Below are 22019 nucleotides of genomic sequence, written 5' to 3' on the forward strand. Positions count from 1 at the left end.
ACCGCACAAAAGAGAAGCACACAAGCCGTCAAAGGATCCAATGCATTCAGAAGTAGTTCTAGAGGGCTACAGTAAGGCAATTGACCAAGAATAATCTTCAAATGGGTCTCCTTCAAGCCTACTTGGTATAAGAACCTAGTTTTGTCCGAATTGGACAGGGTGCTTCCGGACACTTTTCAGGACCGGCTTTATCAAGGAGCCTTCGATAGAAGAGCTCACGAAAAGACCAGTGAAAGCCTGCTAGTTGAAAGGGTTTGAGGACGATTAGAACTGGTTGAAAGTAGTGAGTTTAGTGGTACTATTGTTTGAGTGAGGACGGGAAAGTTTCCCGGTCAGAATGTCTCAATTTTCAGCCGTACAGAGGAGCTCGTCAAAGAGACAGAGCACTGCAGATGATGTGAGCGCAAGCAGCACTCCGATCAAGCGACATGACTCAGATAGAAGCTCTAACATTGGTGGATCGTTACAATTTGAGTTTATATCTGTTCAAGAACTCCAAGGGCTCTTACAGATGCATTTAGCTACGCCTTTACCGGAATGTGATGAGATGTTCCCCTGGTTACATAGCTATTCGACAACTCCACCGCCTAGTTTCCCCAATGCTGTGTCTATTATTCGATCCCAACCTATGTCAGAGGGCTGGATCCAGAACTCGGGGATATTAAGGTGCTCTTTGGATCCTCACGATTTTTTAATGACCTGGGGTAACGATAAGAACCAACAGTTTAGACACTGTGACAGAAATGAGTCTGCTATTATTCTAAGAGAAGTTATGATTCGTGAGCTTGCCAAAGTTAAAGAAGTTGTGAATGAAGATGATATGAACGACGCCGTGCAGCTATGTTTGCAATACAACGTTTTACCTTTCTTAACGACAGACGCATACGCTAGGGAGACTTACGGCCTAAAGAAGGGCTGTACTGTGTCTAATAGTCATCAGGCAGCAGCAGTACTCACGCCTAAACAACCTGGTTCCTTTAGAAGATTTGATATTCAGTCGGCCAAGATGCTGGAAATGTCGCCAGCCATTGTAATATATTGCTTTGAGATTGCAGATTGTCATAATTTTTCCGAGAACCCTTGTCGAAAATGTAATCAAATGGCCAAAGTGTTACGCATAGCATTGAATTTGATTCAGAGAAGTTATAGTGAGAAGAAATCATTTGAAGTCGATATAAAAATTTTGAAATATGCATCGATAGATGAGATCCCAAAATCGCTGATTGGTACAGCGCCGATGAGCACCACAACATTGAATAAGATAACCCCGCAACAGCTTGTTTCTCAGTTCGACGTTGAGTCATTTAACAACTGGGAAAGAGGTCTTCTCTACCGAGAGCAGTTGGAGATGTCTAAGATGTCGTCTGCTTCCGTCGTTGAACAATCGCGTTCCGTATGGTGCGGTAACTGTACCGATTACCAAGTCTATAAGCTATTGAAAAAATGTGGACACCTAAATGAAGGCCAGCCATCTCATCCACCCTGCTTTTCTACAGAAAACTCCATTGTGAAATTGAAGAACATTAAATTCAGCCCCGACTGTCAGGAGGCAGTTGATACCAAATTCTTTAATATAACAAATCCAGAGAAAGAATGGAGCATGATGATACGATGCACGGAGAGTGCTGCACCACCGTCATTGGAGAAACTCTGGGAGTGTCTGGCTAATGCATTGAACGATAGGATATCAAAACCTGCCGAATTTAATTTTCCCAGCTCAGGTACCATTACTTTGGGCTCTCTCAACATTAACTCCATCAAAGTCATTTTAAACACTTGTTTCATAATCCACCAACTCACCTCAATGGAAGGCCATGGTGTGTTGATCTATTGTTCTGATGGTTATACCGAAACCACTTTTTTGCTCGTCTCCTACCTCATATTCCTGTGGGATCTCTCGCTTGAGGACACACTGGTACGATTGCACACTGAATTCCAACGTCCATTTTTCCTGTTCCATATGGATCTGCAAGTGCTTGGACATCTTCAAACATTGCTCAGGAATTTTAGTCCAAAAAGAACTGAAAATGCTGCCCTCTTTCAGAGCCCTCTTGATGGTCAGTTACAACCATTGGAAATTACTCCAGAGATGTTCAGTAAGATCTTTCTGTTTAGGATCCCAGCCGGCTCGGATTTTTCGAATTTGAAGGGGCCATTACCATCTAGAATCCTGCCGCATATGTATCTGGGGTCTCTGGAGCATGCTCAGTCCCCAGAGCTATTGCGTAAACTAGGCATCAACTACATTGTTTCAGTTGGAGAGAATCTTTCTTGGGTTGAGACTTCCAACCAAAGAAATAGAGCTTCTTCATCACCAATACCTACACCAGCATCTAAGGTTATGAGCAATTTCAAGTCCCGCAATCGTGGGTTTAGCATGGAAAATAACCAAAAGAATAACTGCATTGAGGAGAATCAGAGCAATAGCTTTATCGACTTCTTCGAGAAGGAGGAATTCAAAATTTTACGAGTGATGAACCTTGGAGATAATGGGAAAGATGCCCTTACCCACCAATTGGAACATATCTTGAAATTTATTGGTGAGTGTCATGATAATAATGGGAAGGTTTTAGTACATTGTATGGTTGGTGTCTCAAGATCTGCCACAGTCTGCATAGCAGAGTGCATGAAGAGGTTGCAATGTGATGTTTTGAGAGCTTATATATTTGTCCGAGTGAGACGACTGAACATCATCATCCAGCCAAACCTAATGTTCATGTATGAGCTTCTCAAGTGGCAAGAACAACAGTTACAGGGGAGGGAGATCGATTGGCATATAATATGCCGGTCAATATCAGAACTCAATACCAACTACATATGAAATCGGGAAGGTCAAAATATGCATCGAAACGAGATAATGAATATTTTTTTTTCTAATTACAGGAAGTAGTTGTATCTAATCTAATGAAGCATACTTCAATAATTGTTTGGGAATTACGTCGTACAAGTTCTTCTCCTTTAGCCACTTTTTGGAGAAAACTCTCTCAGCATACTTGTGCCCTGAATCACAGAGAATGGTTGCCACATTAGCACCTTCAGGAAGCTCCTTTGCTACTTTACAGGCCGCAACAACGTTGAGCGCTGAGGTACCACCTAGATACAGTCCTTCTTCATCCAACAATCTGTATAGCATAACGATGGATTCTTCATCTGGGATAAAGACAGCATCATCGATAATATCCATGGAGGCTTCCAAGTTTTTTGTGATCCTGCCTTGGCCAATCCCTTCGGTGAAAGAAGAGCCTTCGCGATCCATTGTACCTTTCTTAACATAAGAGTAAATCACGGATCCTGGGGGATCAGCTGCTACCAATTTACATTTTCCATTGGTGGTTTCCTCTAAGTATCGAGCTACACCAGTGAAAGTACCACCGGTACCAGTCGAGCAGGTGAAAGCATCGCAGGAAAATCCATTGTTGATTAACTGGTTATAAATTTCAGGCCCGGTGGTATAATAATGCGATTTCCAATTGGCTGGATTGTCAAATTGGTCTGTCCAAACAGCATTTGGTAATCTTGCAGCATGGTCTCTTGCTCTATTATTGAAATTCAGAGGATCACTAATGGGACAAACAGGTACAGGATAAACTTCGGCTCCCAGAAATTTCAGCAGGTTGATCTTAGCGGCAGATTGGGTGTTAGGCATGTAGAAGATCGAACGGTATCCACGAGCTCTAGCAATATGAGCCAAACCGATCGCAGTATTACCTGCGGAACCCTCAACAATTGTAGGATCAGCCTTCTTACCGTCAACCTGACCTAGCCTCTCAGCTTCTTGAATCAGATACAATGCAGCACGATCCTTAACCGAGCCACCAGGGTTTTGGAATTCTGCCTTACCCCAGATATTTCTTCCTACTTGCTGTGAGAGCTTTGTAAGCTTAATTAACGGAGTGTTACCGATTGCATCGGTCAATCCCTTGGTAGCAACCACGGGAAACTTTTGTAACGACATTGAAGTCTAATTGATTAGTACTTAAGTCTGAAGTTTTGTCCTCTTATCTAAATACTTAATTAATAGGAGATCGATTACTCGCGTAAAGTCAGAAAGTTGGAATTTACACCAATATAGATATGTCGTATGTACAAGTATCAGAAAACACGCCTAAGAGTACTATGCTGTAGAACTGAGGTTCCTGACGGGTCTTTGGCTAACAAAAGCATAACCACCTCTTTTCGTTTGACTTTGAGGTTTTGTAGAGCCCAATTCGTTGACCTGATCTAGTAAGAGAGATACAGACTCCTTTTCAAGACTTTCATTCCACTCAGAGTCCTGATTCTGCTTTAAGAACTTCCTTATCGCTAGGATTTCGGTCGCCAATTGCCCTGGTGCCTTGCCAACAAGCATTTTCTTCAAACTCTTAAGAGTAAATGCATTGTACGGCCTTCTTGAGCTCTCATCATTGACACTATTCTTCACCAGAAGCCACAGCTTCATGTTTCCTCTGTTATAATTGCCCTCCTTGTCCACCACGGGTGTGTTCACAAGCTCCAGTATGGACTGCCTGGCCTTATCGCCCAGTCTGGGCTCCAAATGCAACACTCTGGTGTACCCTCCATCTCTTCCAACATAATTTGGTGCGATATCGTCCAATAGTCGGCTCATCAGCTTGGAATTGTCACCCGATAGGAACAGTCTCGATTGAATCTCAGACCTTAAAGGGGATGCTGGGTTCGCATTGACCTTTTTAGCCCATGTAATCACTCTTTCTGCAACTCTAGAGGCTTCCTTGCACTTCTCGTGGGTGGAAGTGATGCTTCCATGCTGCAATAATTGTGATACCATATTCTTCAACAACGCATCCCGGTGCGGTTTGGTCCGCGAAAGCTTACGTGCCAGACCCACAGTCATCTCTATAAGACCTCAGACAGGTTACAAAGGCTCAAATACCAGTCAACACAGGCTCTATAACTGTTTTAAGTGTTCCAGAGATGGTTAAAATTTGAAGAATCGTTGTGAAAAATTCAAGATCACCGAAAACGTTCATTGAGATACGACCATTACAGCGCTGAGAGATGCCATTGAGGGCTCTATTGATGTCTATAGAGAGCACCATTCATGCTCAATAAAGATCTTCGAAATCTGACTGAGCTTTGGAGGCTTCCTTTTGCGTATCTTGCTGCCTGTTTCTCACACTTTGTAATATACTTCAAAACTGAAAAATTCATCAATCTTAACTGAATTCTGTTCTGAAGAGCATCGAACCACAAGAACGTGTATATCAGGGTTTTAAAGGTCGAAAATGGTGTTAGATCCGTCCAGATATCAGGACACAAGAACATGGAAGATGACTCCCGCTATGATCAGGGCTCGTCAGCCTTTTTTTAGACGTAACATGATCGGTCTGGGGCTTCTACTAGGTGTCACAGGTGGTGTGTACTTCTACACTTACAACTTTTTGCATAGGGATAACGATTTTGCAGATGTGCCTGTTCCACCTATCAGTGAAGAGGAGCTTGCGCAATTGAAGAAGGAGTACGAAGTTCTCAAAGCCAACAAAGAAAAGTAAGAGCTTTCATAAGGAGCTTCTGTAGCAGGCTATATACGTGTAAATATGACTTTGAATTGGGTATCGTGCTGACCCCTTCGGTTTGGCTGCGTTGACGTGCTGTATAAGGAAATATCAATATCTTAATTTAATTACCATCGACAAATATGAGTGAAGTGTTGAGAAGGAAAATAGTATAATGGCTAGTATTAAATATGGTTTAGAAGACCAGGTCGTGTTAATCACTGGCGGATCTCAGGGCTTAGGTAAGCAGTTTGCAAAGAAGTATTACAATGAGAGTGTTAGGTCCAAAGTTGTGATCGTCAGCAGAGGTGTTGAAAAGTTACGTAACGCTATACAAGAAGTTACAGATGGCGAAGTGAGCCCACGTCCACTGACAAAGACAGACATATGGTCTGGGAAGGATCGAATTGCTTATGTGCCCTGCGACCTGTCAGATTACAGCTCAGTATCGCAGCTGTTCGAGATTCTGAAAGCCAACGATATCGTTCCAACACAGTTTTTAGCGTGCGCAGGTGGCTCAACACCCAAATTGTTCAAGGATCTCACTGGTGAGCAGCTGGAAGCTGGCGTAAAGATGAACTACTTCACCGCCCTGTTCCTATCTCATAAAGTAGCTCAATTGTATCCCTACAGCCATCTTATACTGTTCTCAAGTGAGACTGCATTCTTCCCGTTCATTGGATATGCCCAGTATGCTCCTTCGAAGGAGGGGATCAAGGCTCTTGTCAGTATTTTGAGACAGGAACTGTCACATACGAGGGTATCATGCGTCTATCCTGGAAACTTCGAGAGTGAAGGCTTCGCTCTAGAAGAACTTGAGAAACCAGCAATTACCAAGAAGATTGAAGGTCCATCGGAGCCTATTTCATGCGAAGAGTGCTGTAATCGGATCGTCCGTCGGCTGTCGCAGGGCTACGACGACATTACGGTAGATTTGGTCGGTTGGTTCCTCATGAGCACAGATATGGGGCTAAACAAGCATGACAACTACTCGTTCCTATGGTTTTTACAGTTGATTCTAGGGACACTGTCCAACCTTTTTATTGTGCCAATATTCATGCTCATGTGTCGCTACGACATAAACAAATGGCACAGGAATCAAAAGAATCCTTTCCAGAGAAAGTGAACAGTCTCTGAACGATTTCAAGCCACCTCAATGGTGAATAACAAGGCAATTTCTGGTGTTGATTTACCATCATGTGATAGACTTCATGTAAATTTTTTTTTTTATTATGGCAATGCGATGAGATGAGCATAAAATTGAAAATTTGATAATGCTTCTCAGGTCAAGACCAGATTCTAGAGGCTATTGAAGAGCGTATTTAACATTGTGTGTGATGTCTATCTATACCTGTAATACGTGTGAGTTGCAATTTGAAGGCAGTCAGGCTCAAAGAGAGCATATGAAGTCTGAATGGCACCGTTATAATTTGAAAAGAAGAGTCGCTAACCTGCCTCCGATCTCTGAGGAAGTATTCAACTCAAAGGTACAGGCTTTGTCGGCCCATGAAGACGCTGAATCTACAAAATCTGACAAGAACAAGCAACTGACGAAGAAGGAGCTGAGAAGAAGGGAGAAGGAAGCGCTATTAGAAGAAAAGAGGCAGTTGCTGAAGATAGCTGAGCAGAATGCTCTCAACAGGCTGGCTGAGCAACAGGCGAAACCACAGGAGGAACTACGGGAAGCACCAAAGGAAGAACCAAAGGAAGAACCAAAAGAACAGGACGAAGAAGAGTTAACGGAGGAACAACTTTCTGAGAAACTGATGCAACAGAAAATCGACAATAGAGTGGATATACCGTTGACTGCATGTTTTTTCTGCAACAATAAGAGTTTTAAGACAGTGGAGCTAAATCTAGAGCATATGTTTAAGAACCATGGTTTTTACATACCAGAACAAAAGTACCTGGTTGACAGGGATGGTCTGTTGAGCTACATATCGGAAAAGATTGGTTTGGGTAACGTCTGCATCGTGTGCAATTTCGAGGGTAGATCGCTTGAAGCAGTAAGGGCTCATATGCTAGCCAAGAGACACTGTCGAATCCCATATGAAGAAGAGGATGAAAAACTCGAGATATCACAGTACTACAACTTCACTAGCACTTATGAACAGCAATCAATGGAAGACGGCAAGGAGGAGGACTGGGAAGACGTTGAAAGTGGAGAAGAGGACGATGCAAGCGAAGATGATATTCCAGAAGACTACATCTACCACGATGGAGTCGAGCTCCATTTGCCTTCGGGTATCAAAGTGGGACACAGATCTCTGCAGCGTTATTACAAGCAAAACTTGAGACCAGAGGTTGAGTTGACTGAAGGTCAGGGTACCTTGGTCGCCGCAGAAACACGGTCTTTCCTAACACCGTTCGACAAGAAGAAAGTACAAGTCCAACAACGAACGTGGCAAACCGAGGTCACGGACAAGAAGAGACATGATAAGAGGGCCGCCAAATTTATCAACAACCAACCTCATTATAGAGACCAACTTCTACAGTAAGCTTTTAATAATAACCTTTTGTATACTATTTCAAACCTTTTTTCTCTTTCGCGTTTAGCTTGAATAAAGATTGATCAGATCTAATGAAGTGACAATTCAACTTGACTCAAGAGGCCAAAAAAGCCTGGGAATCAATGCAAAAGCGCCTTCTTGCTCTATTGATTAGTCAATTGGTTGCAGTTTCACTCTTTTGTGCAGGTTTTTTCCCCCAGAAGAAGGTCCTGAAAAGTGAAGCTCAATTTATAGAAGAGCCAGCACTTCAGAATGAGGCCAAACCTGTGTTCAATAAACTTGTTTTAGTTGTCATCGATGCTTTAAGAAGTGATTTTTTGTTTGAGAAGTCCAACTCCAAGTTTTCCTTCCTTCACTCGTTACTTAATGAGGGCAGCGCATGGGGATTTACAGCATATTCCAATCCGCCGACTGTTACGCTACCAAGATTGAAGGGTATTACTACGGGATCCACGCCCAACTTCTTGGACGCAATTTTAAACGTTGCTGAGGATGATTCTTCGTCTAATTTGAATGATCAGGATTCATGGGTTCGTCAATTTTTCAGTCACGGTAAGAAATTGAGATTCTTTGGTGATGATACGTGGTTGAAGTTGTTCCCCAAAGAGTACTTTGATGAATACGATGGGACGAACTCTTTCTTTGTCAGCGATTTCGAACAAGTGGATCATAACGTCACTAGACATTTACCCAAACAATTGAATAATCAACAGGAATGGGATGCTCTTATCCTACACTACCTGGGACTCGATCATATTGGACACAAGGGTGGACCTAATTCGCAGTTCATGCCTGCAAAGCAAGAAGAGATGGACGAGATATTAAAGCAGATTTACGAAAATGTCGATGATGAAACTTTAATCTGTGTTATGGGAGATCACGGGATGAACGATGTCGGCAATCACGGTGGTTCCTCAGCGGGGGAGACTTCGGCTGCCCTGGCATTGATCTCCAAAAAGCTGAGGAGGTATGCGCCACCTGCTGAGCAGATCGGTGTTCAGCTTCCTGTTCAGAATGCTGACGGAGAGGTTGACTATCAATATCTGACACGGATCCAACAGGTTGACATAGTGCCAACTCTGGCGGCTTTATTCAATTTCCCTATTCCTAAGAATAGTGTAGGTATTCTCATCCAAGAAACTTTGCAATTACTGGATCCGAAGCTTGCTAAGATAAAACTTTTGGAAAACCTTAAGCAATTGGATTCTATTAGCAACGGTCATGAAGTGATTCAAGACGAAGCTAATATCGACCAACTTTACGATTTAATGAAGGATATTCAAAGTGATCTTACTAGATCTGCAACTAATTACAACTATGATTTAATGGGAATGGGCCTAGCCTTACTAGTGATTACCACCATCATTACAGTTTTAGTTGGTAGCAACCGTATGGAGTTTGGGCATCCGTTTTTCTTCACCATGATCGTGTCACTGCTCATAGGGTTATCCAGTTTTGGTAGTAGTTTTGTCGAGGAAGAACATCAAATATGGTGGTGGATCTCGACTGGTGCCACATTAGCCTCGAGCGTATATCTTGTTGACGAAAAATATACCCATTTTGTAATCTTGGTGTGTTTGAGGATCATCAGAGCTTGGAATAACAGTGGTCAAAAGCATTTTAACGAAAATACCGTTTTTGATATTTTGAAACGCAATCCTACCGAACAATGGTATTTGAATTTCTTTGCCATCGTGATTTGCGGGTTGAAGGGATCATCTGGTGATATTGTGACGTTTATGTGTTCCTTCGTACTGACTGCTTTGTGTTTGGTATACAAGGTAACTTGGGCACTGGTAAACCGCGAGACTGTTCCCCATTGGCTGTATGAAGTCGCGTATAAATCATGTTCGATCATGATGGGTGATACCACTGATGTTTTTGATAAGTCATTAATCCCACTAGCTCAGCTATTCTTCCGATGTTTTGCCGGGTGTGTAGCGGTAGCAGTGGTCGCTTGCAAAATGGGCGGCAACAAAAACTCGCATGCCATCAGCACATTTATCACCTTGTTACTGATATTTCAATCTCAATCACCAAATATTCCACTCTTCTTTGTCTTTGACGTCCTAAAAAGCTCATTGAACAAGATTGTAAGCAAGAGATACAATTCTGACGCCTACATGATCTCTGCGGTTTCATTGATTTTGCAATATTTCACCTTCTTCCATTTTGGTGGTACTAATTCCATTGCCACAGTGGATTTGTCCAATGCGTACAATGGTGTGTCTGAGAATTACAACATTTACGCCGTTGGGTTTATGATGTGTGTTTCTAATTTTGCACCTTCCATTTACTGGTCCACTTTCACTTGGAATTTGCTCTACAAAACCAACAAAAAATGGCACAATTTCTTTCAGAGTAAGTTGACGTTCCTTATGTTCAATTGCATATCAGGCTGCTGCCTCATGTTCGCCTGTGTCGCACTAAGATTCCACCTTTTCATTTGGAGCGTTTTCAGCCCCAAACTATGCTATTACGCCACATGGAACATCTTTATGAATCTGGTCATTGGCTGGATTCTGGAGATCCCACTGGCTCTAACTACTTGATCTTCCTTTGAGTGCTATTAAAGATCTCTTATTGATTGAATAGTAAAGATACGTCTTGGATGATCTTCACTCAATAAGCTGGAATTTTTCACTATTTGATCGAAGGTGAGTTTGATGAGAAGCTTCAAGTTGAAGAGAGGCTGCTTCAACCCGATTGATCATCATATAACATGTTCCGCTTTGTACCCAAACGTCTCTTCTCTAATTGCAGAGTTTTCCTGCAAGAAACTCCTTCTACAATCGTGAAATCATCATGTCCAGCAGGAACAGTTTTGTCAGTAAACGTGAAGAAGTCGGGCAAAGACCCAGTAGCATTAGAAGATAGCGAGTACCCTGCTTGGCTGTGGGAAGTGCTAGACCCAGAAGCACGGGCCAGAAAACTCGCGGAGGACCCAATGAAACTGCGGAAGAAACAGATCAGAAAGGCCAACCGGATGCAGATTAAGCAAAACAACTTTTTGCAACAACTGTGAAGGCCATGAAACCAGGCACTGGACGTGTAAATAGCTTATATACCACATAGACCTTTAAGAAGGTATCATTCCTGACGAGATGTGGTCTTCTCAGTATTGAACTGGCTTTAAGATGTGTGAAGTCTTCAATCGAAACGTTAAGGCAGTGGTAACCTGCTAAAACGGTCCCTTTGAGAATTTTAGAGCTGTGCTGAAGCATTGGAGATATGACAGTTGAAACACACCCAATTTTCCGGCCCAGTTTGACCGCTCAGAGTGGTTCTGACCGCTTTTTTCTTACGACTAGCGATGGAGGTCGAGCAGTAGTGGTTCAGGACTCATGTATACGATGGTGTAACGTTTCTGAGCCAGGTTATCACTCGATGACTTTGGAACGTGCATTTAAAGACGTTAAGCATGTTGTAATGTCGAATTCGGGTGAGTTTCTTTGTCTTTACAACGATGATGAGTTGAGAATCATCGAAGTTCCCTGGGCTTATACCGAGGTTTCCTCCATGGCAAATGCTTTCCAACTTTTCCGTTTTGTTAGTGATGAAGCTAGGATCAAACAGGTGTTATTCCATCCATTGGCGTACCAACAAGAAACTGTTGTTATCTTGAAAGATGATGATTCGATAACTATAATGAATTGGCAGGATTTTGGGGATTCAAAACCAGATGTTTTGAATCTGTCCAACGGCACATATAGTCTGGACTCTTCGATCACCGATGTGGAATGCATTACATTCAGCCAGGATGGATTGACCTTGTACGTATTGAGTGTGAGTGAAGGTGCTGACATCTATGCTTTTTATCCCTGTCTAGCACCAAGGATGCAGTTCGACAAGCAAGGTTTAGACCGTTTGATGTACAAGTCTCTGATTCAGTACGATGTGCTGAACGTTGGTACAGATTCAGAAGTGAAGAGAAATACGATAAAACAATTGAAATTTGTATCTGGACTTCACAAGCAGCAGAATTCTCAACGAATCCTTGAAATACCAGAAGCACAACGCCAAGTAAGAGGACAAGGCCCGTTTACCATAGCGCCTTTTCCCAAGCAAATTTACAGTTCCACGGGCACAGGCATAGCTTCACTGCCGATTAATGATCAAAACGAACTGCTAATCATGTCCCTTGACGACGGTAATATTGCAATATTGCTTCAGGATCTTGATGTCACGATGAATTGGGACTCCGCCAGATACAATTATAACAACTCTTTTGCTCTTGTCGAATTAATTACACTCGGATCTCAAGAGATTCAACAGATAGTGGTAGGAGACCACAAATATGGGCAATTTTCTGTAATGACTCCCGAAGGTGTCTTTTCCATTGATACGAGCAAGTGGTCAGGTGTGATGGCAAGCTGTCTTACAGAATCTGACCTAAGGCCCCTAGCAGAGACTAAACTTGAAAGTGAAGTAACCTTCACAGAGCTCAAAGATTCGCCCAAATCAGTTGCGTGGTGGAACACAACTCCACAATCAGTTGTGAAAGTATCAAACCGTGAAGTGAAGAGTAAGCAGGTCTCCGAGGGTGTCTCGAAACAGGATGATGACATTACCGGTAGCCGACAGGAACCAGAGAAGTACAATGCTCATTATTCGCAGCCGATAGCAGAGATCATGCAATTGAACCAAAAATTTCAACTGGAGTCATCAAAAGCACCAAGTAAAGTGATCCCACCCAGAGAGAGACAAAAGCCATTGAAAAATGAAGCAAGCGAGATACAACTAGATCTTCTTACCGAGGCATCGAAAGATTTTGTCAGCAAGATAGCCGTGGGCCAAACCTTGGGAGTCACTCTACACAACAGAATATATGAGCAGCAACTGGACCTTACACACCAGCTCAAGGCTAGTGGAGAATTGATGGAGAAACAACAGACAATCCTTACGCATTTCCATTCCCAATCATCGCGCTCTGATGCCGTGCACGCCCGTCATAGTACCCTAATGTCCAGGTTCAATAAGTTTAAGGACAACCTAGGGCAGATACAAAATTCACAGAGATTCAAGGACCTAGAGATCAGCAAGGAAGAAGTCGAGTGGTTCAAAGAGATTAGAAAACAAGTGCTGACATTCAACCGCGATGTGCACAACCAAAAACGTCTACAGGATCAACTGATCCACCTCAAACAAGAGATGAACCGAATTGCACAAGTGACTGGGGATCAGAACTCCCAGGCACGCGATGAATGGCATGAATTACGCCACATGCTTGAAGAAGACACAATCATCCTACAGGATTGCAACAATCAATTGAAGAGCGCTGCACGCCAGGTGCCAGCCCAACCTTAGTCGAACGCCCAATTACGTAATAACTATAAACAGAACAAAACAAATCAACATCAGAAATCAGTGACCCTCCCATTGAAAGAGTAATCACCATGTCTCAACGGATCCTGTTTAGGCCCACCAATCTCACCAGTCTCTGGGTTCTTGTCACCTTCAAATTCAGGAAGAGTCTTCGTAAACTCCGGCGAGAACGAACCAATATCATTCTTGGTCAATAACGGAGAATTCAAACTTTCCTTTGTCGAATCACCTTCAACTTCTCTGTTATATGCATCTATCGCTTCCTGAGACTGAGCAATCTTCTGCAACCGTTCAAACTCTTCCTGGTCCTCTTTTGGCAATTTTGGTGGTCCTGCAACTGGCTCAGCTTTGAACCACCTAACCCCGGCTCTACGACAGCTCCCAACGTACCTTCTAACTCCCAATAACATCCTCAAATGGTCTCTTCAGTCCTATTAGCTCTTTAAAGAGTGCTCATCGAAGTTGTTAATGGGCCTTTCAAGGTTTGGAGCTTCACGTGAACTCTTTAAGTGTGGCTTCTTGAAAAATCACCACCTGATAAGAGTTAGGCAATACAAGAACTGAAGCCATTGATGTTTAAATTTAAGATCAATTGGGATTTGGATTGCTGCCTTTGGTCTGTTGAATGTCAAAGAACGCCGTGAGAGGTCTTAGAAGTATGACAGTGGCCAGACCGCACATTGTGCCAAACAAATATTTCACAGCTAACGTTGCCAAAGATGTTTGGTCTTTGACCAACGAAGCAGCAGCTGCTGCTGCTGGGAATGCCCAGAATAAGGGTAGGGAATTGATCAATTTGGGACAAGGTTTTTTCTCTTATTCTCCACCAAAATTTGCCATCACTGAGGCTAAAAAAGCTGTGGATATCCCATTGGTGAACCAGTATTCTCCAACTAGAGGTCGTGTTTCTCTGCTTGAGTCGTTGATTAAGCTTTACTCGCCTTTGTACAATGCTGAGTTGAAAGCAGAGAACGTCACCGTCACTACGGGTGCTAACGAGGGAATTTTGTCCTGTCTGATGGGGATTCTCAACCCTGGTGATGAAGTTATTGTCTTCGAGCCTTTCTTCGATCAATATATTCCAAATATTGAACTTTTGGGTGGGAAAGTTGTCTATGTACCAATCAATCCACCAAAGGATATGGATCAGCGTGTGGTGAAGGGTACCGAGTGGACAGTGGACTATGAACAGTTCGCCAATGCAATCACGGACAAGACCAAAGCTGTCATTATTAATACTCCACATAACCCAATCGGCAAAGTGTTCACTCGTGAAGAATTGACACGTATAGGTGAGATATGTGTCAAGAAGAATGTAGTTATCATTTCGGATGAAGTTTACGAACACTTGTACTTTACCGATTCTTTCACAAGAATAGCCACTTTGAGCCCAGAGATCGGCCAATTGACGTTGTCTGTTGGATCTGCTGGTAAGAGTTTTGCTGCCACAGGTTGGAGGGTCGGCTGGGTCGTCTCACTGAACCCAGAATTGCTAAGTTATGTCTCCAAGGCTCACACTAGAATCTGTTTCGCCTCACCATCTCCCTTACAGGAAGCTGTGGCTAACTCCATCAATGATGCCTTAGAGATCAACTACTTCGAAAACATGAGACAGGAGTACAAGCACAAATACGATATCTTTACCAGCGTTTTCAAAGAATTGGGCCTTCCTTACACAGAACCTGAAGGAACTTACTTTATTTTGGTCGACTTCTCCAAGGTTAAGATTCCTGAAGGCTATTCATACCCAGAGGAGATCGCCAACAAGGCTAAGGACTTCCGCATTGCATACTGGCTCATCAACGAGCTTGGTGTTGTCGCGATCCCACCAACAGAATTCTACATTAAGGAACATGAGAAGGCTGCAGAGAACTTGCTAAGATTTGCAGTTTGTAAAGACGACCAGTACTTGGAGAAGGCCGTAGATAGACTCAGACTGCTCAAGAACTACTTGTAAAGCTTCTCACCTACTATATATGATACTTAGCTATGGTCACGTGAAGACATATTGTTATAATCGATCGATATCTTAAAAGTTCACTATACTTTAAGGCCAGTCGAATAATTCAAATAGATGGTCGAGACGTGTTTGTATATGTTAGCTATCGATGGGGTATCCTAGATCGCATGTGTATCTCTTCTTTTGGATCTTTGGTCTAATAAATAATGTGCTATATGTTGTGATTCTATCTGCTGCTGCGGATATAGTGGGACCGAAACTACCAAAATCACTGGTTCTGTTGGCTGATATTCTGCCAGCATTTATAGTCAAGTTAATCGCACCTTTCTTCATGCACCGATTAAGTTACTCGCGCAGAATTGTGTCACTAATAGTCCTGAGCTGCGTGGGAATGTTTTTGGTATCCTATGGTAAACTATCGGTCTGTCTAGTTGGTATAGTGCTGGCCTCTATATCTTCAGGTTTTGGAGAAGTAACATTCCTGCAATTAACACATTATTACAAAGAGGTTGCTTTAAATGGTTGGTCATCTGGTACCGGAGGTGCTGGATTGTTTGGAAGCGGAATCTATATGCTCTTCACATCTATACTGAATATTCCGGTCTCCATTTCCTTGCTGTGCTTCAGTGTACTACCATTAGGTTTCCTTCTCTACTATAAGCTCGATCAAAGTTCGCAAGAAATGGATCCTTCCAGTGCTGCACCATTCTTAGGAGATACGCAGGAAGAAATTGACGCTCTCGTACTTGCACCGCCAAGTAGCACATCAGCAGTTGTTAAAGAAGATCTCTTGGTCGACATGAAAGGCAATTTCTTTGAGACTTGCTCCAGGTTGAAAGAGCTCATTGTTCCCTATATGCTGCCATTGACCACCGTGTATCTTTTTGAGTATCTGATCAATCAAGCAGTAGCTCCAACACTATTATTTCCTCTGGATCAGAAACGCATGCCTTTCTTCTTCCACAGATATAGAGACATCTACGTCACGTATGGGACGTTATACCAGCTTGGCGTGTTTGTATCTCGATCTACAGCACATTTGATAAGAATGAAGAAGCTGTACTTGTTGTCATCCCTCCAAGGCCTTAACTTTATCCTCGTATGCTTGCAGTCATTACTCTACATCGTTTCGTCCCCTTGGCCCATTATGCTGCTGGTATTTTATGAGGGTTTTCTAGGGGGAGCTGCTTATGTCAATACCTTTCTAAATGTCTTGGCTGATGAAGCACCGGAGAAGAGAGAATTCACCCTTGGCACTGTCTCAATAGCAGATTCATTCGGAGTTCTTATAGCCGCCCTTATAGGACTGAAACTTGAACCAACTTTGTGTAGTCACCAAGTTGCCGATGGGAGACCATGGTGTACAATGGAATGATCATCTCTTCTATAATTGTATTGAATACAACCTCCGATTATATACTCATTCTTATCCCTTCTAATAACTCCTCGATGATCTTTTGATTTTGATCATTGCTTTGAATTGAACTTAATGTTCCGAAACATTGGAGTAAAGTTAATTTATCCTGCCCAGTAACGCCTTTTTCCTCTTCTTCATTGAAAATATACAGCTGAAAGCTTTTACGGGCTCCATCGTGGCTGTTGATGAAGTTTTGGTAGTACGGTAACACTATGGAGTCTCTGAAACATCGCAATAGTATGTAATCCATGGAGAGAACATGCTGCATTGAGGTCTCTGTGAATGTCTTATCCAACCAGTACTTCGAACTTGCTCGGAAGCTTTTTTCAAGTGGAATGAACATTGCCATCACCTCGTAATACACTTGCTGATAAAATATTTGCCATATTACGCCAAGTCTCTTGAGCGATGTGTTCATGATGTCTTCATTGGTATAGTTGAACACAATTTGATTCTCCAAGATATACAAAGAAGTAGTCAGAAACTCCTCCACCTCGCCGATAAACTTGACGTGCGGTGACGAGGCCTTGCTTTCCGTCTTCAGGATGATATAGAAACTGAGTAGTCTGTTCATATCCTCGATCTTGACAGGTAATTCCCATATTCGCTTCGATTTGAACAGTTCAAGTGTAATACTACAATGAACGGACCATATATTTTCTTCTAGGACATGCAATTCCTGAGCATGAAAGTTCCTATAGTTCGCCTGAAGCGTTGGTAGGTTCTTTAAAAACTCGTGAAGGAATAATAGATTCGCCATGAAAGAATTATCATCCTGCACCGGTAATAAACCTTTATCATTATGGATGCTCAGGCTGGAAGGGTGAAATGGATATGCAGATTTACCGTCGACAGTGGCATTGTGCATGAATTGGGAAGGCGCCTTATGTCTTGCGTATGAAGAATGTAGAAACTTGCTCAAAGGAGTAGGAACAGCTGCCTCTGGATCATCATTGTGTACTCCTTTATGCTTTCTATGCTTGAAAAGCTTTCTTGCAACGTTTGAAAGCGTACTGGTATTTCTAGGCCTCGGACTCTTGAGTAATGATCCCGACAGGCTCGAAGTACTCTTATTAGTATTAGTTCTAAAAATTCTAGAGCTTCTATCACCAAAAGAGTGGTTATCCTTTGACATTCCAAGTATGGCAGACCGTATTTTATCCTTCGTACTGGATCCACTTGTATGAACACTTTCATTGGAAAGATCTTCCTCTGATCTATGATATTCAGCTCTTTGCGCTAAACTCGATAATGACTCACCACTCTTTTCGGTAGTAAGTGAAGAATCCTCTGGTGAAGCAGTAGATTTCGAGCTGTTCTTCGATCTCCTCTGACCTCCTCCCCCACCTTGGAATATAGATTGGAACCCAACATGGGACCAAGTAGGCGGAATGACTGTATTTTTAGGAGATTTTAAGGTTTCTTCGTCGTCAGGATGGGTCAGAGTCTGTGGAATGATGTCTGAGGAGATACTGTAGAACCTGGTTCTACCCTTTGTTGGTGAGGTTGGATCGGCATTGGGCTCGTTTATAGTCAAATTAGTCGTAGCACTTCTTTTACGGCTCGTCGGTTCACTCATGATTCCATTGGTAACTAAGAGACCTGGTCTTTATCCTTTTGTTTTTATTTACTTTTTACTGCTCATGTCAAGGATCGTTGATCATCGGGGCATATATTAAAGGTCATGAAAATATGTAATGTGCAGTATATGGTTGAGCCTTCACTTATGAAATCTAATCCATTGGTGACGTAATGCAAGGCAACCAAAAATGGCCAGAAACCACTTTTGATCCTTCAGACTGGAGGTTACAGACATTCCAAACAGAACTAGTGAAATGTAGCACACAAGTGACATATCGTTGGACGATGAGATAGTAAAAGCTGTTAAAGCTAGGTTTATCGTAACGCATAATATCTTCTTACTGTGAGCCAGTTTACTCCGTTTGGCGATTGAGGACGACCTTTCTGCGCTTGGATCAACGTATTCTATAGAATGCTTTTCAAGAAGATCGTCCTTTGATGGCACGACTTCGTCCTTGTGTAGAATAGCTATCTCGTTGCTACAAGCTTCCTTCTCAGATTTCTCTTCTGCGGTAGACTCTGATATACTCTCGATCATGGTGACGACCTCGGCTGCTGTCAGTCTCTCATTGACATTCTGTGATAAGAGCAGTTCCATTAGCTCGAAAATCCTGCTATCAATTGGCTTGAGATTTCTTTCATTGTGCATTTCCATTAAAGCATTCTTGTCGAGAGTGAACATCATGATATTTTGCTTCAATTCTCCAATCTCTAATTGAGATTTAAAAGGCAATTCACCGAAGACGATAAAGTAGCAAATCATACCTAGCGAATACATGTCCGATGCAAAAGTGTATTCGTTGTAATTTGTAGGCTTATGGTGGCCAGTCCCCGGGATAATCACCTCAGGTGCCGTGAACTCTAAAGTTCCCGTAGCTCCAGTTGCTGTTCTAGATTCCCCATCAATCTGACATTCACCTAGATCACCAATGACTATCGTTGGGTTGTATTCCTGGATAACGGATTTTTTAGTATTTTCCTCCAACAGCAAACAGTTGGAAGGTTTGAGATCTCGATGTATGAGACCTATGTCGTGTAATTCTTGAAGCCCTATAGCTATGTCCTTCGTTATTGACAAAATTTGTCCGGTAGAGAGACCTAGAGATTCGTTCGGGTGCTTTCTCTTGTACAAGAATCTCTTTTTTCTTTCTTCTGGTGATTGTAAATCCTGGAATTTGTGGAACACGTCCTTGAGTATGTAGTCCTCGAGATTGCCTCCACTACAATACTGTTGAAGAATGAATATGCATGGGATATCCTCCATGGCATCTGGTTCTCGGCCATCCAGCGTCCTTAACAATCCGCATGCAGTGTTCATCTCAAGCCACACATGATTGTAAGTGATTAAATTGACACTGCGATGGGTTAATGAGCTCAATGCCTTCACTTCACGAATACATTTTTGAAACCACTCCATGTCGTTACCTATAGGAATCTTTTTCAATGCAAAGATACCCAAATCGATATCTCCGATCTTGTGTACAACCTTGTACACCGATCCACGGGCACCGTTCCCCAGCAGTGATAAAGTCTTGAAGAATTTGCGGTAGTATCCTGGTATGAATAGGCTGTCTGGGATAAAATACTGATGTTGAGGTCCCAAAGTCGCTCGACCCTGATCCAAAGAGTAATGCCTATGACTGCTCTCCAGCAGCTTGAAGTATTTACGTGGTAGGTCACTTCTCGAACCAATCGATCTGGCAACCGGTAATTCCTTCATCGACTCATCCTCCTGTATAGATTCTTCATCCACAGGGGAAGCTACACCAACAGCTGGATTGAACTCGGTACCACACTGCGGACATACGAACGATGCAATTGCAGCTGTAGTCTTTTGATCCCACGATGATCCCGATGCAGCGTTCTCTAAATCGAAGACCTGTTGAAAGAACTCCAATGAACCGTTCGATGGATGCACAATTACCAAAGACCTTGATCTCGGATCATCCAGTATCACTGAACCCTCTTTATATGGCACTAAACTCATATTATCATCTAATAAACAGCGATATTAACTGATCAGGATTTTTCTAATTTACTCTATGATGAATAGTATTACAAGCATTAAAACCCTTACTTGCACAATGAGAGAACACTATCACGTGCTAAAGACTAAGCTTATGAGACTTGCAATGATTCTTATAGCAAATGGTCCGCCTATTAGCACTGTAACCGGTTCACTACTTTCTTTCTTGAGCCTTTATTGACTGTGTTTTCAACAAGCGATGCTTTGTAAATCCGGCAAACAACAATTGTTCCTCAAGAAAGTGAATTTTCTCGACTTTTCAAGATCAATCACTACTTTAACATTGAGAGGTCACTACCAAGCTCAAATTTCCTAAAGCCATTCTTCTATGCCCTGGTTTCTAAGCTCTGAACTGATTATTTAGATCAATTCTTACCGAGTCTGAAATTTTTTCCATTTAACGCTGAGATGAGATGAGATACGATGAGCATGGAGGAGGATTGATCGCTGTCAGCTTTGATTGTGTCGATGTTTGATCCGCTAGATTTGTATACTGCGGAGGAGGAAAAGCCTTTTAAGATTAGTAGGCTCGTGGAGGAAAGACTTGGGGAAGCTTCTGTTAATTGCCAAAAATATAACGATCAAACTGATGAGAATGAGGATGAGGATTACGAAAGTATACTTCTAGATGTTCTGGACCTTCCCTCTATTCAAATAGCTACGCCGAAGGCTATTCTGTGTGTTTTACTGCTTTTACAGCCTAGTAATCAAGTGAACTTTGAAGTTGAAGCTTTGGAGCAGGATATCTCAGTGGATCGAATTTGCAGCGAAAAATGTATACCTTCTGAGTGTTTAAAGAGGCTTGTAGGCTACTATAACGAATTGTGGAAAAATCATCGCTTGAATACAGCTTCCAAGGTGTGCAGTAGAATACCTATTTTGGCGCAAACGCAGGGCCCTTCGATGCTCAAGTATTATACATCGGTTTTGAAACATTTTGAAAATTCGGACTGCCCATTGCGTGATGAAATCCTCAAGCAGGTGAGCTTGAGAATCGCTGAGAATTGTGGTCGTACCGCTCAACCTGCAATGTCTAGAAAGTTCACATTTGAAGGGCTACCGAGCCCGATTGAGATCTACGAACCCTCATTGACCGCAGACAATTTGGGTTGGAAAACCTGGGGAGCGTCTTTCATTCTGTCTCAAAAACTCATCAACGTGTTGGCTGAGTCTACGTTCAATTTCAAGCCCAGAGTTCTTGAATTAGGTTCCGGAACTGGGCTAGCTGGTATATCATGGTTATGCAAATGGGTTCAGAAATATGGAAATGGACATACCGAGATTTTCTTAACAGATCTGCCGGTCATCGTTGCAAATTTACAAAAGAACGTCGAAGTAAACAAGGTTGAATCTTTTGCAACGGTTAGCGCGCTAGATTGGACAGATCCGACCGATTTTATCAACTCCTACACAGATGATGAGTTTGACATTTTGATCGTATCCGACCCAATCTATTCTCCAAACCATCCAGAGTTAGTTGTCAATATGATAAAGAAATTTCTGTCGTCGCAAGGCCAATGCTACTTAGAGATCCCTTTGAGACCTAGGTATGCTGCCGAGAGGAAACGATTACGACAGCTACTGAGTGATAACGGTTTCAAGATCATCAAAGAGGAGGTTGATCAAGGCATGGAAGATTGGGGGATGGTCGACTACTTGTTCCTTGAAATTGTCAAAAAATGCTAAT

At 42.5% G+C, this 22019-nt stretch overlaps 15 protein-coding genes across 15 annotated transcripts; 10 read left to right on the forward strand and 5 right to left on the reverse strand.

Moving 5' to 3' along the window:
• Positions 1 to 337: 337 nt before the first annotated feature.
• On the forward strand, positions 338 to 2821 carry PPS1 (tyrosine/serine/threonine protein phosphatase PPS1; the record flags this gene model as incomplete). Its single annotated transcript, XM_003680927.1, has 1 exon — positions 338 to 2821. One exon carries the CDS (start codon positions 338 to 340, stop codon positions 2819 to 2821), a length of 2484 nt encoding a protein of 827 aa, XP_003680975.1.
• A 75-nt stretch (positions 2822 to 2896) lies between these two features.
• On the reverse strand, positions 2897 to 3955 carry TDEL0D01810 (uncharacterized protein; the record flags this gene model as incomplete). Its single annotated transcript, XM_003680928.1, has 1 exon — positions 2897 to 3955. The coding sequence occupies one exon, from the start codon at positions 3953 to 3955 to the stop codon at positions 2897 to 2899; it is 1059 nt and encodes a 352-aa protein (XP_003680976.1).
• Positions 3956 to 4114: 159 nt separating this feature from the next.
• On the reverse strand, positions 4115 to 4852 carry MRPL8 (mitochondrial 54S ribosomal protein bL17m; the record flags this gene model as incomplete). The annotated part of the gene is made up of 1 exon (XM_003680929.1): positions 4115 to 4852. One exon carries the CDS (start codon positions 4850 to 4852, stop codon positions 4115 to 4117), a length of 738 nt encoding a protein of 245 aa, XP_003680977.1.
• A 391-nt stretch (positions 4853 to 5243) lies between these two features.
• On the forward strand, positions 5244 to 5510 carry COA3 (Coa3p; the record flags this gene model as incomplete). Its single annotated transcript, XM_003680930.1, has 1 exon — positions 5244 to 5510. The coding sequence occupies one exon, from the start codon at positions 5244 to 5246 to the stop codon at positions 5508 to 5510; it is 267 nt and encodes an 88-aa protein (XP_003680978.1).
• Positions 5511 to 5688: 178 nt separating this feature from the next.
• Positions 5689 to 6639, forward strand: TSC10 (3-dehydrosphinganine reductase; the record flags this gene model as incomplete). Its single annotated transcript, XM_003680931.1, has 1 exon — positions 5689 to 6639. The coding sequence occupies one exon, from the start codon at positions 5689 to 5691 to the stop codon at positions 6637 to 6639; it is 951 nt and encodes a 316-aa protein (XP_003680979.1).
• Positions 6640 to 6850: 211 nt separating this feature from the next.
• On the forward strand, positions 6851 to 8011 carry REI1 (Rei1p; the record flags this gene model as incomplete). The annotated part of the gene is made up of 1 exon (XM_003680932.1): positions 6851 to 8011. The coding sequence occupies one exon, from the start codon at positions 6851 to 6853 to the stop codon at positions 8009 to 8011; it is 1161 nt and encodes a 386-aa protein (XP_003680980.1).
• A 134-nt stretch (positions 8012 to 8145) lies between these two features.
• On the forward strand, positions 8146 to 10575 carry LAS21 (mannose-ethanolamine phosphotransferase LAS21; the record flags this gene model as incomplete). Its single annotated transcript, XM_003680933.1, has 1 exon — positions 8146 to 10575. One exon carries the CDS (start codon positions 8146 to 8148, stop codon positions 10573 to 10575), a length of 2430 nt encoding a protein of 809 aa, XP_003680981.1.
• A 170-nt stretch (positions 10576 to 10745) lies between these two features.
• On the forward strand, positions 10746 to 11048 carry MRPL37 (mitochondrial 54S ribosomal protein mL54; the record flags this gene model as incomplete). Its single annotated transcript, XM_003680934.1, has 1 exon — positions 10746 to 11048. The coding sequence occupies one exon, from the start codon at positions 10746 to 10748 to the stop codon at positions 11046 to 11048; it is 303 nt and encodes a 100-aa protein (XP_003680982.1).
• Positions 11049 to 11254: 206 nt separating this feature from the next.
• NUP82 (linker nucleoporin NUP82) lies at positions 11255 to 13330 on the forward strand (the record flags this gene model as incomplete). Its single annotated transcript, XM_003680935.1, has 1 exon — positions 11255 to 13330. The coding sequence occupies one exon, from the start codon at positions 11255 to 11257 to the stop codon at positions 13328 to 13330; it is 2076 nt and encodes a 691-aa protein (XP_003680983.1).
• Positions 13331 to 13380: 50 nt separating this feature from the next.
• SDH8 (Sdh8p) lies at positions 13381 to 13758 on the reverse strand (the record flags this gene model as incomplete). The annotated part of the gene is made up of 1 exon (XM_003680936.1): positions 13381 to 13758. One exon carries the CDS (start codon positions 13756 to 13758, stop codon positions 13381 to 13383), a length of 378 nt encoding a protein of 125 aa, XP_003680984.1.
• A 215-nt stretch (positions 13759 to 13973) lies between these two features.
• On the forward strand, positions 13974 to 15305 carry BNA3 (kynurenine--oxoglutarate transaminase; the record flags this gene model as incomplete). The annotated part of the gene is made up of 1 exon (XM_003680937.1): positions 13974 to 15305. One exon carries the CDS (start codon positions 13974 to 13976, stop codon positions 15303 to 15305), a length of 1332 nt encoding a protein of 443 aa, XP_003680985.1.
• Positions 15306 to 15456: 151 nt separating this feature from the next.
• On the forward strand, positions 15457 to 16683 carry YHC3 (amino acid transporter YHC3; the record flags this gene model as incomplete). Its single annotated transcript, XM_003680938.1, has 1 exon — positions 15457 to 16683. The coding sequence occupies one exon, from the start codon at positions 15457 to 15459 to the stop codon at positions 16681 to 16683; it is 1227 nt and encodes a 408-aa protein (XP_003680986.1).
• Positions 16684 to 16720: 37 nt separating this feature from the next.
• On the reverse strand, positions 16721 to 18304 carry BIT61 (Bit61p; the record flags this gene model as incomplete). Its single annotated transcript, XM_003680939.1, has 1 exon — positions 16721 to 18304. The coding sequence occupies one exon, from the start codon at positions 18302 to 18304 to the stop codon at positions 16721 to 16723; it is 1584 nt and encodes a 527-aa protein (XP_003680987.1).
• A 141-nt stretch (positions 18305 to 18445) lies between these two features.
• Positions 18446 to 20293, reverse strand: IKS1 (protein kinase IKS1; the record flags this gene model as incomplete). The annotated part of the gene is made up of 1 exon (XM_003680940.1): positions 18446 to 20293. One exon carries the CDS (start codon positions 20291 to 20293, stop codon positions 18446 to 18448), a length of 1848 nt encoding a protein of 615 aa, XP_003680988.1.
• Positions 20294 to 20800: 507 nt separating this feature from the next.
• On the forward strand, positions 20801 to 22018 carry EFM2 (S-adenosylmethionine-dependent methyltransferase; the record flags this gene model as incomplete). Its single annotated transcript, XM_003680941.1, has 1 exon — positions 20801 to 22018. One exon carries the CDS (start codon positions 20801 to 20803, stop codon positions 22016 to 22018), a length of 1218 nt encoding a protein of 405 aa, XP_003680989.1.
• Between the last annotated feature and the right edge of the window lies 1 nt (position 22019).

This window comes from Torulaspora delbrueckii, chromosome 4, assembly GCF_000243375.1.
Source record: "Torulaspora delbrueckii CBS 1146 chromosome 4, complete genome".
NCBI classification, from domain to species: domain Eukaryota; kingdom Fungi; phylum Ascomycota; class Saccharomycetes; order Saccharomycetales; family Saccharomycetaceae; genus Torulaspora; species Torulaspora delbrueckii.